Source organism: Centroberyx gerrardi, chromosome 19, assembly GCF_048128805.1.
Source record: "Centroberyx gerrardi isolate f3 chromosome 19, fCenGer3.hap1.cur.20231027, whole genome shotgun sequence".
NCBI classification, from domain to species: Eukaryota; Metazoa; Chordata; class Actinopteri; order Beryciformes; family Berycidae; genus Centroberyx; species Centroberyx gerrardi.
This window is the reverse complement of record NC_136015.1, coordinates 18,921,835-18,937,534: the sequence shown is the minus strand read 5'-3', so window position 1 is coordinate 18,937,534 and position 15,700 is coordinate 18,921,835. Positions and strand designations below refer to the sequence as shown.

General features: G+C 43.6%; 2 protein-coding genes across 2 annotated transcripts in view; both read left to right on the top strand.

The window, feature by feature from the left end:
- Positions 1-19: 19 nt before the first annotated feature.
- On the top strand, positions 20-7,663 carry ppp1r36 (protein phosphatase 1 regulatory subunit 36). Its single transcript, XM_078290177.1, has 11 exons — positions 20-72; positions 310-371; positions 511-594; positions 704-840; positions 1,344-1,413; positions 1,543-1,641; positions 1,947-2,068; positions 2,780-2,877; positions 4,018-4,244; positions 6,141-6,341; positions 7,259-7,663. The coding sequence occupies exons 1-11, from the start codon at positions 43-45 to the stop codon at positions 7,536-7,538; spliced, it is 1,410 nt and encodes a 469-aa protein (XP_078146303.1). The 5' UTR covers positions 20-42; the 3' UTR covers positions 7,539-7,663.
- Positions 7,664-11,880: 4,217 nt separating this feature from the next.
- sdc2 (syndecan 2) overlaps positions 11,881-15,700 on the top strand; it is a 38,694-nt gene continuing 34,874 nt past the window's right edge. Inside the window, exon 1 of the mRNA XM_071915368.2 lies at positions 11,881-12,275. Within this exon, the coding sequence (XP_071771469.1) occupies positions 12,216-12,275 (60 nt within the window). The 5' untranslated portion in view covers positions 11,881-12,215. The remainder of the gene's footprint in view (positions 12,276-15,700) is intronic.

The following is a 15,700-nucleotide window of genomic DNA, read 5'->3' as shown; positions in this document are numbered from 1 at the left end:
AGCAGCGGGAGCCAAACTTTTGGAGAGGTTTTGTTTGCAGAAATGCCGAAACAACACGAGGAGACTGGGAATGTAAGTTGTTGAGTAGAGACAGGCGCATTTTGGAGGATTTGAAGGCGTTTAGTGCGAGTAAAACGATCGCTAATGTTACAAATTTCGTACACTTTTGCATGAATGTGTCCCCCGGTCTTGTGCTGTAACGTTAGTATTGGTGTTGCTGTAGAGAAGCTTGCCAAATGGGTTCTTATCAGATGTTACATAGTTGCACAGTTAAAGCTCAGTCTGGCTGAGACGAGGAGTATCTTACAGGTGAACTCACCTCCTCCTGGTCGCTGGGTCTGGAACGATGAAACCCAAACCCTGGAGTTCAGGTGAGGTCAGCAGGCAGCGATGGGGCGCATGCGTGGAATTGCTTTGCTGTAGTACCATTTGCATCGTCAATTTATTCGTCAATTTAGAAAGATTAAGCCTGCTATGGCGTGTGAAATCATGATCTACCCTGTTTTCTAGTTCTAATCCAACGGTGGAAGGTTTATTGAAGAAAAGAAGGGAAACCAATGTCAACTTAAACGATCTTCACCAGCGACCAGAGAAGTAACGTTAGGCTTGAGTCAATAGGAAGCTTGCAAAAAATTCACTGTCTTCTTTTATATGGCAGATAGTATTTTATTTAACCCCTTTATGTCCATTATTGTGCCCTTAGGTTGGCCCAGTTCTCTACATTGAACGATAGGGGGCGCCAGAGCATCAGGAAGACACTGAGCCCCTCTCATCTGAATGCATACAGATCCTCAGTGATGCAGAGGCAGGGGGAGCATGTCAGCATGGATGATGTTAAACGCAAGTGGCAATAGATAGTCGGTTTAATAATAACATTAATATGACACAGCTTTACTCAAGTACCCCCCCCCCCCCCCCCCCATCTCTCCATCTCCTATATAGTTATTTCACAGCTATAATGAAGGAAATGCAAAGAGCATTAGCAAGAAGAAGAGCAGAGAAAGCAAGAATTTGCTATCAGAACCTGTTGTATAGTACATAGTACAGGACAGGAGGCAGACCTGGCTCAAAATTGCATTTGAGACTGCTTTACTCCATCACTTAGGCACTTGAATTGGTAGCACTATAATGCCAGACAGACCAAGGTTGCGGTTTTGGGACAATTAAATGGTCCGTGCCCACAGGGCGGCTTTCTAGACTGCTCTCCCCGGCTCATCCCGCTATGCAAAATGCACAAGAGTCCTGACAGTTTCCAAGATGTCAAGAGCAATTTCCAGGCAAGTTCAGTCAATCCCAGATGAAATTTTGAGTCTTTTCTGACGGGAAGTCTCTCTGTGTTGTAGAGGTGGCTGTCAGCTTGCTACAAGAAAATTATGCCCTTCCCATTCCACCCTGCTTCCTGGCTGTATTGAAGTAAGGAATGCAGAGACATGTATGCACACACACACACTCACACACACACACACACACACACACACGTCTTTTGCGTACTGTATGAAGAGATGAATTACACAGTACTGCTACTTCCCTGTCTGTCTCCAGGAGTAAAAAACTGGATGAATTCCTGGCTGTCCTTCTCCTCTACCTGTCTTGTTATTTTGAGCACAAGACCCTGGAGAATAAACCTAAGCCCCTCATGGCGTAAGTGTGTTGAAATCAAGTGAAACTGGGTGGATTCTGATAAATAAGTATTAACTGTATGTATATTGTCATCATGCCCCTTAAAAGTTAGTGGTAATTGTTTGTATCTCAAAGTAGAAACCAAAATACGTACTTGCTGTTCTACTAAGGTGCTTGAATTGTGTAGTGAACTGTTCTCTTTTTTGTCTTCCCCCTTTCCTCATTCCTCTTTCTCATCTTTTTTTCTTCTTCCAATCTCTTTTTTTTTTTTGTCCCTGCCTCTCCTCTCCATCCTCCCTCCCGTCCCCTACCCCTCCACCTGCCAGTGAACAGAGCATCACGGAGCGCCAGGTCATGGCGGAGGCCTTGGCCAAGGTGGAGGTGGCTCAAAAGAAGCTGGCTATCTGCTATTTCCATCTGGTCATGAGCCCAGAGGTGGCACAGCACAGCAAGTGAGTAGCTGGGCGATTGGTTCAGATTTGTCGGGGAGGTAGTGAGCAGGAAATGTCAACATTTTCACTCGGGTGTAAAGTTAACCGGGAGATACATTTGAAAACGGCCCTGTTATCTCCCCTCAAAACGTCTCGCTAGTAACCGTGATGCTGTTTAACTACAAGGTTTCTTTAATTAAACAAAAAAATCTGCCTTCCCAAGATGAGAAAAGTTTTTACCCTTATCTAAAATGAAGCAGGACAGCTTAAATCAGGGCTAGATGTGGTGAAAGTCTGTGTGTGCCACCAATTGGTTGGGAAAGAACAGGATGAAAGGTCTTAAGGAAGGGATGTCAGGTTGAAGAAGTGTGTTTGTGAGGTTGATAACTGAGTTAATGGAATTGATAAGCGGTTTCTGTTGTGGCTTAAACCCTAATCTTTCATAACATATGAATCTTTATCTTATGCATGCCTTTAAATGAGTGGTATGATTACCTGTGTGGTGTGAGGCATAGTATACATTCTAAGATAAGATAAGATAGCACTTTATTAATCCCCTTGGGGAAAAATAAGATGTTCTTCTTTTGTTTCAATTTAGTCTAATAAAAGCATTTTAATATTAATTGAACAAATATATGGAGCTACCAGAAACAGGCATACAACTGCTTTTAGATCCTGACCAAAAAGTCCAGTACCAATGCTAAAACTACTGTGTCATCCACAAATAGACGTCAGCCAATGGCAGCATGCTGCATCATTCAATGCCCTTCTGTGTTCCTCCAGGAGCCGGGTGTCGTCAACCTACACAGAGTGGCTGCTGCATGAGGTAGGTGCAAACAGGGACTTGCTGCTACAGATGTTGCACTCGTCACTCTAATTGCGAATGGAGCCCTCTAATTAATGCTGTGCACACCTGTGACCGATTAGGTTTTGGTTATGAAATAGCCTACTGTCAACCAGGGCCTCTGTTCACAAAGTTTCTTAGAATAGGAGCTAATCTGAGGCCAGGTTGCTAGTGAAGGTAGTACAGGTTTGTGTGATCTGGCACCATATGTATCAAGTGTCTCAGAGAACGGGTGCTGACCTAAAATCAGTTTTGCATTTAAGCCCTTTATGAATGAGAGGAACTGTGTAGTGATCCCAGCTTAGCGCTCTTGCTCTGAGCAGCTTGAGAAATACAGGACCTGCTCGGTGAAAATGAATCAGTGCCCTCATTTTTAGAAACTTGATAAATGTGTCTCTTAACTGACCTGACACTGTTTACTGGCGGAGGCAGTATGCTGAAACATTTTGAACTGTATTGCCTCATCTGCACACAAAAAGGCAGAGTAAAGGCCAGGTCACCATCTGTGAATACAGAGGGTGCCGAGCAGAACAGGACGACATTGAGCGGTAGTTGTGCCTGGTGGCCTTAATGAATTTGTTAGGGGTGGGAGATGTTGACTCAACACAGGTGCTTTGCTTTGACAGGCTCTCTCCAGTGTTTAACCAGGTGGGTGGACAGGGAGGGAAATAACACGCTAACAGCAGCGGCTTATTGCCTGCTCGGTGTGTGACCTTTTTGTACCGAAATAGCTACTGTGACCTTTTAAAAACACAGAAGAGTAAGTGGCTGCCTGGATCTCTGGTCAGGAAGCAGGGATGCATTGAATGAAACCTCTTGAATGAATGCGTGGACAAATGGATGAATGGATGTCTGACTGAGTGAATGAATTAATGAAAGAATTAATTAAAGGATGAAGCATCCAAATGTTATGAAGGAAGTCAGTAAACTATCTTGGTCTCTGGTGAGGAGACAAGCAGCATCTGTTACCTTGATGCATTATGCAATACATTCTCTCCCATCTATTAATTATCAACACTGCAATGTGTCTCACAGCCTTCTCATCCTTTTATCTCAGTATTTTCCACAACATCACACATAGCATTTTCTCCTCGCTCTCTTGCTTCATTCTCCTATCTGCAGTGCTTGTACAGCTTCTTCTGCTATGTGGGCTGGGTGACGCTTGGCAGGAAGGACCTGAGGGGCATCCAGGAGGAGGTGGGGCGTCTGCTGCACTCCGACACCTTCAACACTGCACTCAGGAACAGGACCGACGGGCACCCAGGGGAGACCCTCCTCGCCCTGGATGGGTCAGTGAAGACGGGACGAGCCGACCCCGAGGCGCAGGGATGTAATGCTTTTATACAACGGTGCGTTTGGGTGATGGAGAACGGGGTTGGGTTGAGTTGGTGTGTTAGAGTATGTGGCGAGGAGTGGCTTATATGTAATATATAACTATATAACTATATAATAATAGTGCAATACAGAGGTGGGGACTTGAGTCACATGACTTGGATGTGAGTCAGACTCAAGTTACAATTTTTGTTGCTTGAGACTTGACTTGATGCATGAAGAGAATACTTGACTTGGGACTTGACTTTGACCTGTGCTTTGATGCCTTGAAAAGGTTTCTGAAGTCACAAACAAAACAAAAGATCTTGTGTTTGTGTAAATGACTTCGATTGAAAGTGATGAGATTTGTTCCACCAGACGACTGAATTTAAATTCTGTTTTCTGAATTTGTATGGAATGATTGAATTTATTGAAGTTGAAACTGATTATAGAAATCAGTCATGATGCTCTTACCGAGTTTATATCCTATTAACGATATTGCATTGAAAAGTCCTAGATATTCTGTTTTCTTTAAGATATTAAATTGATACCGTACTCTTGATTTGTTCTGACTTGACTTGGTGATCTACATTTAGACTTGGGACTTGACTTGAGACTTGCGCCTCAAGACTTGAGACTGACTTGGGACTCAAGCAAAGTTGACTTGGTCACACCTCTGAGTACTTTATTGATCCCCATATAGAAAGTCTCGCCTCCACATGGAAGTCAGAGCAGAGTCAGCTACATAGATAGATTTAAAAAAAAAAAAAAAAAAAAAAAGAAGCCCTCTGGATATCACGGTTGAATGACCTTAAATTAAAGTGTCCAGTGTGGGCGAGGGATACCGTGTGGTGGCCGTCCCGGTTGATACCATCTACTAAACGATCCCGGACACCCGGAGAAAAGTCACTGCACTCACTTGGAATTTGCCGTTTTAGAGTCAATGAGTCAAAACACATTCCCAAGTTTGTCCAAAGCCCCGCCCCCTCGACTCCCTTTGTACTCTCCTTCAACTTACTGTACTTGTCGCTCAGTCGTCCCTCCATGCTCAGCCAGCTGAACCCGGGTCAGCTCACAGATGTTCGCACGTCAACCAGGTGACATATTATACAGTAAATAACTTAATAGCTCAGGTGGTAAAGTTGTCTGTTTGATGGATGTCCGCGTCAGGCCTCTGACTGTAATATGATTGACTGCGACAGATTCATAGCTTTGTCCGATAAGAGTGACTGTATGACAGGCTGCTTTGTCTTGCTTCGCTGCATCTGACAGCAGACTGGCAGTTGTATATAAGCTGTCAGAGGCCCAGTGCTTTTTCTTGCTGTCAGGTTGAGACCAAACCAACACAGGTGGGGCTTGGAAGTTTGCGCACTTCCAGAGAGTCGATGTACACTACATGATTTTGACTAGCTTCAGCACCGCTCCCAGCTGTCCCAAATGTGATGAAAATCCCTTATCATAGTGTTTCTTAAAAGTTTTGTATGGGAAGAGCGCCTGGATCTTGACAATTTGGCTGCCATAGCAACTTTTCTGGTTAATTAGTTCAGGAAATTGTGTTTATGTTTCCACCCTAAGTGCCGTAAGTATAACCAAATGGAATATGTGAGGAATGTCTCCTTTTCTAAATGCTTACACAGCTGTTGTCTGTGAGTTTATGATTAAAGAACTACTGTACAGATGGTTTCATTGATGGAATGAAAGATATAAAACATAAACTTTGAAATCTAAGAAGTTCAGTAGGTTATTTTCTGCTGCTGGTTGAGGTAGCTGAAGTGTATCAGAGAGCACTCTGCACACACCCATGCATGAAACCCATCCCCCTCTATGTATCTTCCAATACATCTATTTTACATTTCCAACTGCATATATATATATATATATATTTGTATAAACCTTATTTCATTTTATTGGTCCTGATCTGACCTTTCACCCAGAAAGTCCCAGAAGCGCCCTGGCCTGAGCAGCATAGTGACTCAGCGTTCCCCACTGATGGTGTCTCTGCTGCCCTTGCCCAAAGAACAGTCGCCCCATCTGTTCCTCAGCAGCCGGGCCAGGAGGCACAGCCTGCTGCAGGTCAGGCTCAGTGACACCCAGGCCCTGATGGAGGAGCTCAACCAGCAGCTGGCCAGTGTCAGGTGGTGTAAAACATGTTAGAGAGTGTGCAGTATAGCGATAATACCCAAGAGGGCGCTCTTTACTGTGATTGTGGGCATGACGTTCCTATTGCATCACTGTCATACACCCAAAATGAGGGTTACTTACAGTAGTTTCGGCCAAATAACTAAGTCTGATTGGTTAAAGCTGTTTTTCTTTTTAAAAAAAAATAGCATTAGTTGCTATGTTAACTCTTGTGGTAACCAGGGAGCGAGTTAGTGACCTTTTCTGCATTTTCCTGTTTTTTTTTCAACTTCATAGACAGCTGTTAAAACAGTGAAAACACTCTTAAGAATGTTGTTAAGTGTGATTATGGGCACTTCACTGATGCCCACCATACATGACTGTGTCAATAGTGTTGTCCATATAATCACAGTGAACAATGCCCTCTCTCAGTTAGTATTGCTATACTGATATCAAGGTTATTTAGTGACAAGCCCAAGCAATAAACAAGCAGTCATCACAGCCACGGTGTTGTCAGCATAAAACCTTGAGAAATAGCTCATCGCTGTATCTAATAGTCATCTTATAGTCATCTATTAGTCATCTTATCAGTTGTTTTGTGTATCATGTTGAGCATTTTGAGTGAGAGTGTGTTAATAGTAAAGAGAAGTCAAAAAATCCTCACTGTAATTCTCTCTTTAATCAACTGAATGAGTAGAATGGTATGCAGAGATGTTGTGTTCATTGTGTGTCTTTATTTGTGTGTGTTTCTGCATGTCTGTAGATATCATTGAAGATGATATGTGACATGCGATGAAACAAAAACCACACATTCTCACTGTGGCTGTGGGACAAAAATGAATCTGTTAACCTAGAAGGGCTTTGACTTCGGTGGGCATTCGGGATATTGCAGTCGTCTGACCATTGTACTTTTTTTTTTTTTTTTTATTACCAGCTTTGGGATTCTTGGCAAGCCATTGAGACAGTTCAGCCGCACTACCCTGATGCCCCAAGGAGCCAAGAAAAAAGACAGGGGCGAGGAAGACGATGAGGACGACGAGCATGAGGATGATGACGCCGAAGACGACGCCGATCACCCCGGCGTCCGCGTTCGAGGCAGCAAGTCGTCCTTCAGGAGGCCCAAGTCGACGGCCGACAGACATGGCAGCACCACCCGCACCAACACTGGCATCTCCAGAGCCACCACGGAGGCAGTGACATCAGATACCGAATGACTTGCGCGCGCGTGTGAGTGTGTGTGTGTGTGTGTGAGAGAGAGAGAATGTATGCCAGCTATTTGAAATGCATGTTTTAATTACTTTTGAGTATTTTGTCATTTGTATTTTACCTGAGTGAAAAAAACAAAGATACTTTTGGGCGTAGACTTTTTGTATTTAAAATACTTACTACTTTAAATTACTTTTTTTAGAATATGTAAGACGAAATGAAATGGGGAGATCCAATATTTAGATTTCCATAAGTTTTGAGCTGCAGCCCTGTTTTGACTGTTCCTATGGACATGTGTCACATGACTTACTTGATGATATGTGCCAGCTGGGAGTGAGTTTGTTTCAATGTATGTATTTTTGCACAAAGTTACAATACATTTGCTCACACTAGTAACTTGTAATTTATTTTGATACATTTAATGGTCATTTATTTGTATTTTGTATCTAGATACATTTTACTTGCATTTTACTCTGTGTGTGAGTGTGTGTGTGTATGCATATGCTGTGTGTGTGTGTGTGTGTGTGTGTGCATTTCCATTGGCATAAGAAAGACTGTTTGCATGAGCATAGACTTACAAAGGCATTCTTCAGCGCAGCCCCCAGGGTCAAAGCACAGAGAAAGATTCTGCTAATAGTCGGGTTTTCATTCAGGTTTGCTGAGGTGTGCGCCTCATTTTCAAAAGCACTTCCCTGGACTGTCATCACACACACACACACACACACACACAAACACAAACACACACACTCCATATTTGTATGGGTTTTGCCTCTGCATTTAAATCAGTTTCTTATTTGCCAGCTGGTGGTGCTGTTGAATAAAATGTAATGAAATCCATAACGACTTTGAAGGACTCCACTCTTCTATAGGCCGCCTCAAAGAAATTCAATTCACGTATTAAAATGAAGGAGGTCCAGCTCATCACATGCATAATTCACCGTGCATAATAGGTATTTGGGAAGGCAAATTATACAGTCTCTACACATAGTTTATGTGTCATCTTGACCAGTGTTCACCTCTTTTATCGAAGACCACTGAAGGCTCCCATTCAAACTACTGACTCAGTCTGTGTCCTTGTGCTGCCTCACACCAGGCGGACAGTAAGAGGAACCAGCACCACACACACACACAAACACACACCCTAGCCAGGCCTGGTGGCAGAAGGGGCTTTGCCTTCGCCCTAATTGGCTGGGTAATCTGGGACGCCGGGAGTGGAGTTAAGCCCTTGGAGGAGGAGGAGGAGGAGGAGGAGGAGAAGGCCTGGGCAGCTCGGGCATTACGGTGGGGGATGGGCCATAAAATATATTTTAAACTAGTTTCTGTTACATTTGAAGTGCTCTTGATTTAAATTGACATGTGGGCTTCCGCAAAAGTCACTGCTTTACTTGCGAGAGAGGTCAAGCACTCACCAAGTTTCCCCAAATATTAAAGATGTTTTAAACGTTTTATTTTTTTTTTCCCAGGTCCGGCTGCCATCAAACCTCTCCGTCACAGGTTTTTCTATTTCTGAATTTGTTTGGCCTTTTCGGATCATACAGGATGAGGGATTTGATTAGGAATAAATAACAGGCATAAGGGGGAATTGGGACAGATGACAGATGTGACCTGTTACTCCTCCACCTGATCCTCTTCCTCCTCCTCCACCATCTCTTTCTCCTCCTCCTCCTCTGCTATCTACTTCCTCTGTTTATCCCTTCCCGTCTCCCTCTCCTCTCCTCCCTCCTCCTCCCTCTCTTCCTCCTCCAGTGCAGCGTGGGTAATCACACCAGGCAAGCAGTCAGACACTGACAGATTGACACCTGCCTTGTCAGTCAACACATCCACTGCTCTGGCCTGACAGGGAAGTGCTGCACTGGCAGGGCGGAGCGGTGTTGAGAAAGTTTACATCTGTAATCATTCAGGACATGCAGTAGAAATCACAGGGAGAAGTTGATCGCAATCGCAATCTTTAGCCATAAACAGCTACCTTTTGTCTACCTTTGACCTCTGCGTGTTTCAAATTGTGTAACGCCACAATTGCTGAACTCATACGATGATTGTTTCCTTTCATCTTATCTGTGGTGGAAAGAATTGCCCGTGGGGAATGAAATATACTGCTCTCTTATCAGCTTCATCAGCAAATATAGCAGCATATAATTTAAGTAGGCTACACTTTCTTTACCTGATGCGACCTTGCAAAGGGAAAGTAAGCCGTTAGACATTGTTGAGGCTTTATTGTGTTTTTACTTAGACTTGCTTTGGCACAGAAACCTTTCACTTTTGAAGATATATGTCGTCATCCAGTGACTGCGTTCCCTCTTTCTGTTAATATCACAATACGTTGAACAAGTGTTGTCATGTAAAAACCTCAAATTGTTTTTAACTTTAATTGAAAGTTAACTTCATGTGTGTGAATATGTTTCATCATATTAGGGCCTATAAAATCCCCACATAGAACTTGTGCAATATACTGTATATCCATTGCACAAATGCAAAAATGCCCGGTCTTCAGTCTGAGAATTAAATTGTTTTACGATACTTTCCTGAATTCCTGAATTTTGTGCTTTTTCAAGTTAAGAGATTTCCATCCAGCAGCGGCACTAGACTTTCTCAATCAGCTGTGACTCACTTCTCTTTCCCTCTGAGTTTTAAAAGCTAATTGGCTGAACTGTCTCATGGTGGGGAAACCCTCACAGGGCTGACTTTTAAAGGCACTTTGCAATAAAACCAGCGGTCTTGTAAGGTCATATAGGCTCCTTGGTCACATCTCTGGAAAAAAAAATCTCCATTTCCATGTGTGATATTATGGCTGAGTCCAGCAGCGTAGTTGAGGGTATATACAGGTATTCCTCTCTCCCCAAGGCATACAGATTCTCTCACATTTCATACTCATACTCTCATACTCATATTGTAGCCAAATCAGGCTATCATGGATACATCTAAGTTTTTGGGGGATCACAGTACACCCTTTTTTTTCTCCCTCAATTACCTCCACACCACAGTCTGAGGTCACCTTTGTCCTGGACTGACGGAAATAGCTTCTGCACTTGAAGGAAGTCACCTCTTCTGCAGAGAACTGGCTGTAATTACAATCTATATTCAACAATGATAGAGATGGCGACCAAGCAATTTTGTTTGAGGCAGAACTTGTGATTAGGAGAGAAGTTGTTTCATAAAGTTTGAGGGTTTACTGTGTGAACAAAGGGCAGACTATTATTGGGTGGGGGATTAGTGGTTTTCAAAAGGTTGGGTTCTGGGAAAATGCTGTTTTCTAGCATTCTGGAAACATTTTAGCGTTCTGTAAATTGACTGTGAGGCGGGTTAGAGGAGATGCTGCCAGCCAGACTTTTTAAAGGCAACTGCATGGAAAAATCACAGCTTTTTTTAATTGAACAACCACAAAATCACCTCTCACAAATAACAGTGTGGATTAGCAAAGTCCATAATTTGCACATTTTCTAAAGATCATTTTCATTCTTATCAAATGCTTTAGTGCTTAAAACAAATAGCAGGCCTCAGATGGTCTTAGAGGGGGAGTGATTAAAATGGGATTTGTTTTTATTTATACCAGTAGGGGGAGACTGTGCCCATAAATGGCTGAACTCGTGTGTTGGACTTGGGGCACCCTGCATGGCCAAAACTGATGTAACTCGAGTAGTGTTTCATTTCATCTGCCTTCTGTACTGCTATACTTTCAATGGGATAGTGTGTGCTGCATTCAAAGATGAGGACTGGCGCATTGATTCCATTATTAGTATGCTACTTCTCCATAAAAATTTTACCTATTGATATATAAACTATGGGAACAACTGACCAGATGTATTCACAATATCATTGCTGCATAACCTGTGGAAACAAAACACAACAAAAGATTCTATTGCAATTCAGTTTAGTGACTGAATTAAAGTGTGGATCCACAGTGGGATTGTACTCTTATTTTAATAATGATAGCTATATGTAAAAAGGTTTGATTTATGTTTGGTGTATGGCTTAGAGATATGTGGTTCATTTTGCATGGACCATAATGGTTGAAGTAGCTGTCAGTCATTTCAAGTCTCTCATCCCACCTCCCCATTGAAAAATCACTGTAATATTCCTATAATATTCCTATAGGGACGTATAAAGCGCCTGTGGCACACAAGAGTCCTGTGACTGTATTTTTGTTCTTTATGGTGTTTTTTTTTAATCTCCTGCAATATTGCTATAACTATAGTGTTGCTGTGATATTAATATAGTACTCTCTCTCTCTCTCTCTCTCTCTCTCTCTCTCTCTCTCTCTCCCTCCCTCTCTCCCCGTAAAGCGGGTGACGCGGTGACATGGCCGAATAGAGCGCACTAACGGAGCGCCAGTCGTGCTTTACACTTTGTCCTCGTTATTCCAAGTGAACACGGGGCGGTGGAGAGAGAAGACAGATAGCTCGTCCGGATTTCAACAGGCTTTTATACCTGACAAGGCGCACGGAGGACTTTTGTTAACAACTGTGCTTATATTTGTATATTTGTCAGGGGGGAAAAAAGTGCCTGGCGGGGGGAGGAATAACCCAAACGCAACACGTATCCGGTGGGATCCCACTCCTGAGAGAGAGAGAAGCGGCAGGAGTTGGAGCGAAGGGTGCAAGAAAGAGAGAGAGAGAGGGAGAGAAAGAAGGGGGCAAAGCGTTGACATTTCGCCCGCATCGTCGCATTTTGAATTAAAACAAGGAATAATGAGGAACGTTTGGATACTTTTGACCCTCGGACTGACGGTCTTCCTCTCCGGGGAAAGGGTAAGTTTTGGAGAGGGAACTTGAAAGCGGGTGTAGAGCTGCGGGGAGACTAGAAGGCAACTTGGATCCAGAGACCACTCAGCTGCTTTTTTCATGTGTGTTTGACCACATTGAGAATGAGTCGCAACATTTGTGCCTCTCGTGTGGTTTTCTGCCCTTTTGTTCAGAACCGCGAAGGTAGTTAGTGGGAATAAATAGCAGAACGGTTTAAATTGCAGCTTCTGAAATGGACTTTTGCCGAGTATTTCCAATGGCAGGCGAACAATAAGTTGCCCATTAACTCTCTGCGTTTGACAACCAAGCAGGGGAGAGATAGCCTGCTGCTTTTAACGCGTTGCAAAAGTCAGTGTTTGTTCTTTACGCTACACCGTATCATCAAATACTACCAAAATACACGGACGGAGGACGTGGCAAGCCGCTCAAAATAAGAACCTGCGGGTCAATGTGCTTCTCTCGCTACTCGCCTATCATTCATAGATTATCAGTTGCCCTGTGGGTAAAAAGCTGCAGGCTATTTTTCCTCCCCGAGCTTCATTCAGCAGTGATGTGGAATATGGAGCAGCAGATTAAAGGGACATCAGGCTGTCAGTCATGGCTAAATGCAGTTTATTCCGCGTTTTATTTGATTTGTTATCATTATGTCTTTAATATCTGTCTCAAGGCTGTGGAATACTTGCCAGACCTAAAAAAAAAGCCACATTTTAAAAGGACACTTTACCAATATCACAGAAAAAACTATAAGAATATGATCGTGATACTATCAGAAATGAAATAGCATGAAGCACGATAAGGTCATTAAATTGAGTATTGAGTACCACAGAGCGACTATAAGTCCCTGTAGTGATTCCTCGTGTTGATTCAGATGACTCGCGCATTAAATGTTCATGACTGAAACTGTTATTAAATCAATATCATCGTTATTGGAGCCATGCGGCGCACCAGACAGTCACGCCGTTCCAATGTTTTTCATTAAGATGATTTGTCTTTGAATTTGGGGCACCGTCGGATCGCTGTGACATTTAAATGTAAGGCAGCAGGGCTCACATGATCAATATCAAAAACTTTTTATTTTTTTAATTATGTGTCTAAACCAGTGCACGGGCTCTTCATTCCCGTTTTTTTTTTCTTCCTTGGGATAAGTTCTGGGTTGGACTGTGTGTCTTGGCCTGCAAAGTGGGGTGTGTATCAGCCTGCAAATTGGCCGGGTTGTTGGCATGGCATGAGACAGGATTTGGAAACCCGTCACATTTTGTCACTTTCATGTGCGGCCTCTGTCATAACTGCCCCCCCACCCCCTCCCCCTCCTCCCCCCCCCCCCCCTGTAGTTTCTCTGTGGGTTGTGACTTGTCGCTTGGCGCAGTGCCTCCTCCTCTCTTTCAGAACCGCTTGTCCAATTAGCTGATTCAGACACCGTTGTTTTAATGAGTCATTGTTTTGCGTGAGGTCACCCCCAGAGTAGGCTACATGTTCTTTATCTATCCACACATGAGGCTTTCATTGAACTGAACATTGAACATTTGAATCTCTGTCTAGTTTCATCATTATGAGTATATAATCGTCCAAACCTATATAATATCCCATGATCTTTGCACCCAAATTATTCAGGAATCCACCTTATTTTGGCAAAATATAAGCCCCCACCAGTAGGTTCACTGTAATAACAGTTATTGGCATGGTATCTCGTCTACACACAAACACACACACACACACACACCCAAACACCTGATCAATATCCGCCTCCCCTTATCTGTGTCCCCTGAAGGCAAATCTGCTCCAATGGAACTTGACACGTGACATTGATTCTCAATATTGGCACTGGTGTTGACATAGCAATCAAGTGGCATGTGGTTGATAACCTGCTTTAGGCGCATCTGTCTGTGTTTTAATTACCTTACCACGGCACAGGGGTGCAGTGACACTCGGTGGCTACTGCCGCCATGCAGATAAAACCCCAAATCTGCTCCTGGCTGTGGAAAACCAAAGGATGAGATTTCATCACCGAGTCAGAGCTGTTTTGTTTGTCCCCCCATGATCAAAAAAGATCATACAAAATGGTTATGAGTGAATGTAATCTTGTCTAAATACTATGTATGCTGATTTATTTCAGCTTGCGTGCTTACTTATTTCACAAAGCCAGTAATGCTTCTACCATAAGGCGCAGTCTCTTCACATGCTGAAGCTTCCAGTTGGGAGATAATGCTGTTTCTGCAGAACAGAACCAGCTGGAGAATAGCAAAAGACATTGGGACAGTGCTTGATGTGTTGTTTTCATGCCTCTCATTAGATGATGGTCAACATATAGTGGAGGCGGATCCATAGCGGCCTCCTCCTCCGCCGGGCCTCTGTCAGGCTGTTTTTTGTCACGTTTTCCAGTTGTGTGTGTATCCAGGAACTGTGTGGACGGGCGAGGAGGAAAGACTTGGAGCGATGTTTTGGTGCGCGCCAGTCACCAGATGTCGTGGTCTGTAATTTGTGTCATGTTTTGGTGGGAAGCGTGGGTGTTGTTCACCTCCCTTCACATCTGTGATTTATGGGGAGTTCTGAGTGTTGTCTCGCACACTGTCTGATGCCGGACTCAGAGGGATCACTTCACAGCGGCCTTGGACTTGCTTTGAGCCAGGCTTCCACGGGCGATTGAGGAAAACGGGAGGGAGAGGGAGAGGGAGAGAGAGAGAGAGAGGAAGGGAAATGGAAGGAGAGAGGAGAGAGAGAGACTCAAAACTCCATGGAATGTCTGTGTTGCTGTTACAATTTCAAGGGATTTAGGATCCAACAAAAGAAAGATTTCACGTGTCTGCGGCTTTTTTTTTTCTTTTTTTTTCCTGCGCAAATGTTTCGGCACCGATCTCATTCATGAGGATGATGGAGGGCTAAAACCGCCTTATCCTTTGCTCGAAGGGGCAAGTAAGGTCAGATCGCCGTGACAAACTACCCTCAAATAGGCAAGAAGAAAGATAGAGACTGAACCCACTAAGCCTGAGAAAATCCCTTATATTATTCGAAGGGTGAAAAGGCCAAAGTAGCAAATACAAGACTTCAACTTGAAGCCTTTGATGGCTTTTGGAGGGAGGGGGTGAGGTGTTCTGAAGGCTGTATTATCTAGTAACCACAGTAGTATTTGAGTTTCATTTGCTGGCTTGGATAGTAGTTCTGTATCCACTGATTTGGTTGTAATGAAATGAAACGCACACAGGCACAAGCTGACCGCTCTCTCACCCTCTTCCTCTCACCAGCTCCTCACCTGCGGCTGCCCGCTGCATTTTGCTGGACAATACTCACACTACTCACACACACATGCACAAACACACACACACATCATTCACTGCTTTTCCCCGATGCACTGAGGACTGATAACATGCACACCCATTTCCAGTGGGGTAGATTGATATGTAGGCTATCTGAATCCTAGCAGCACATTATTTTCC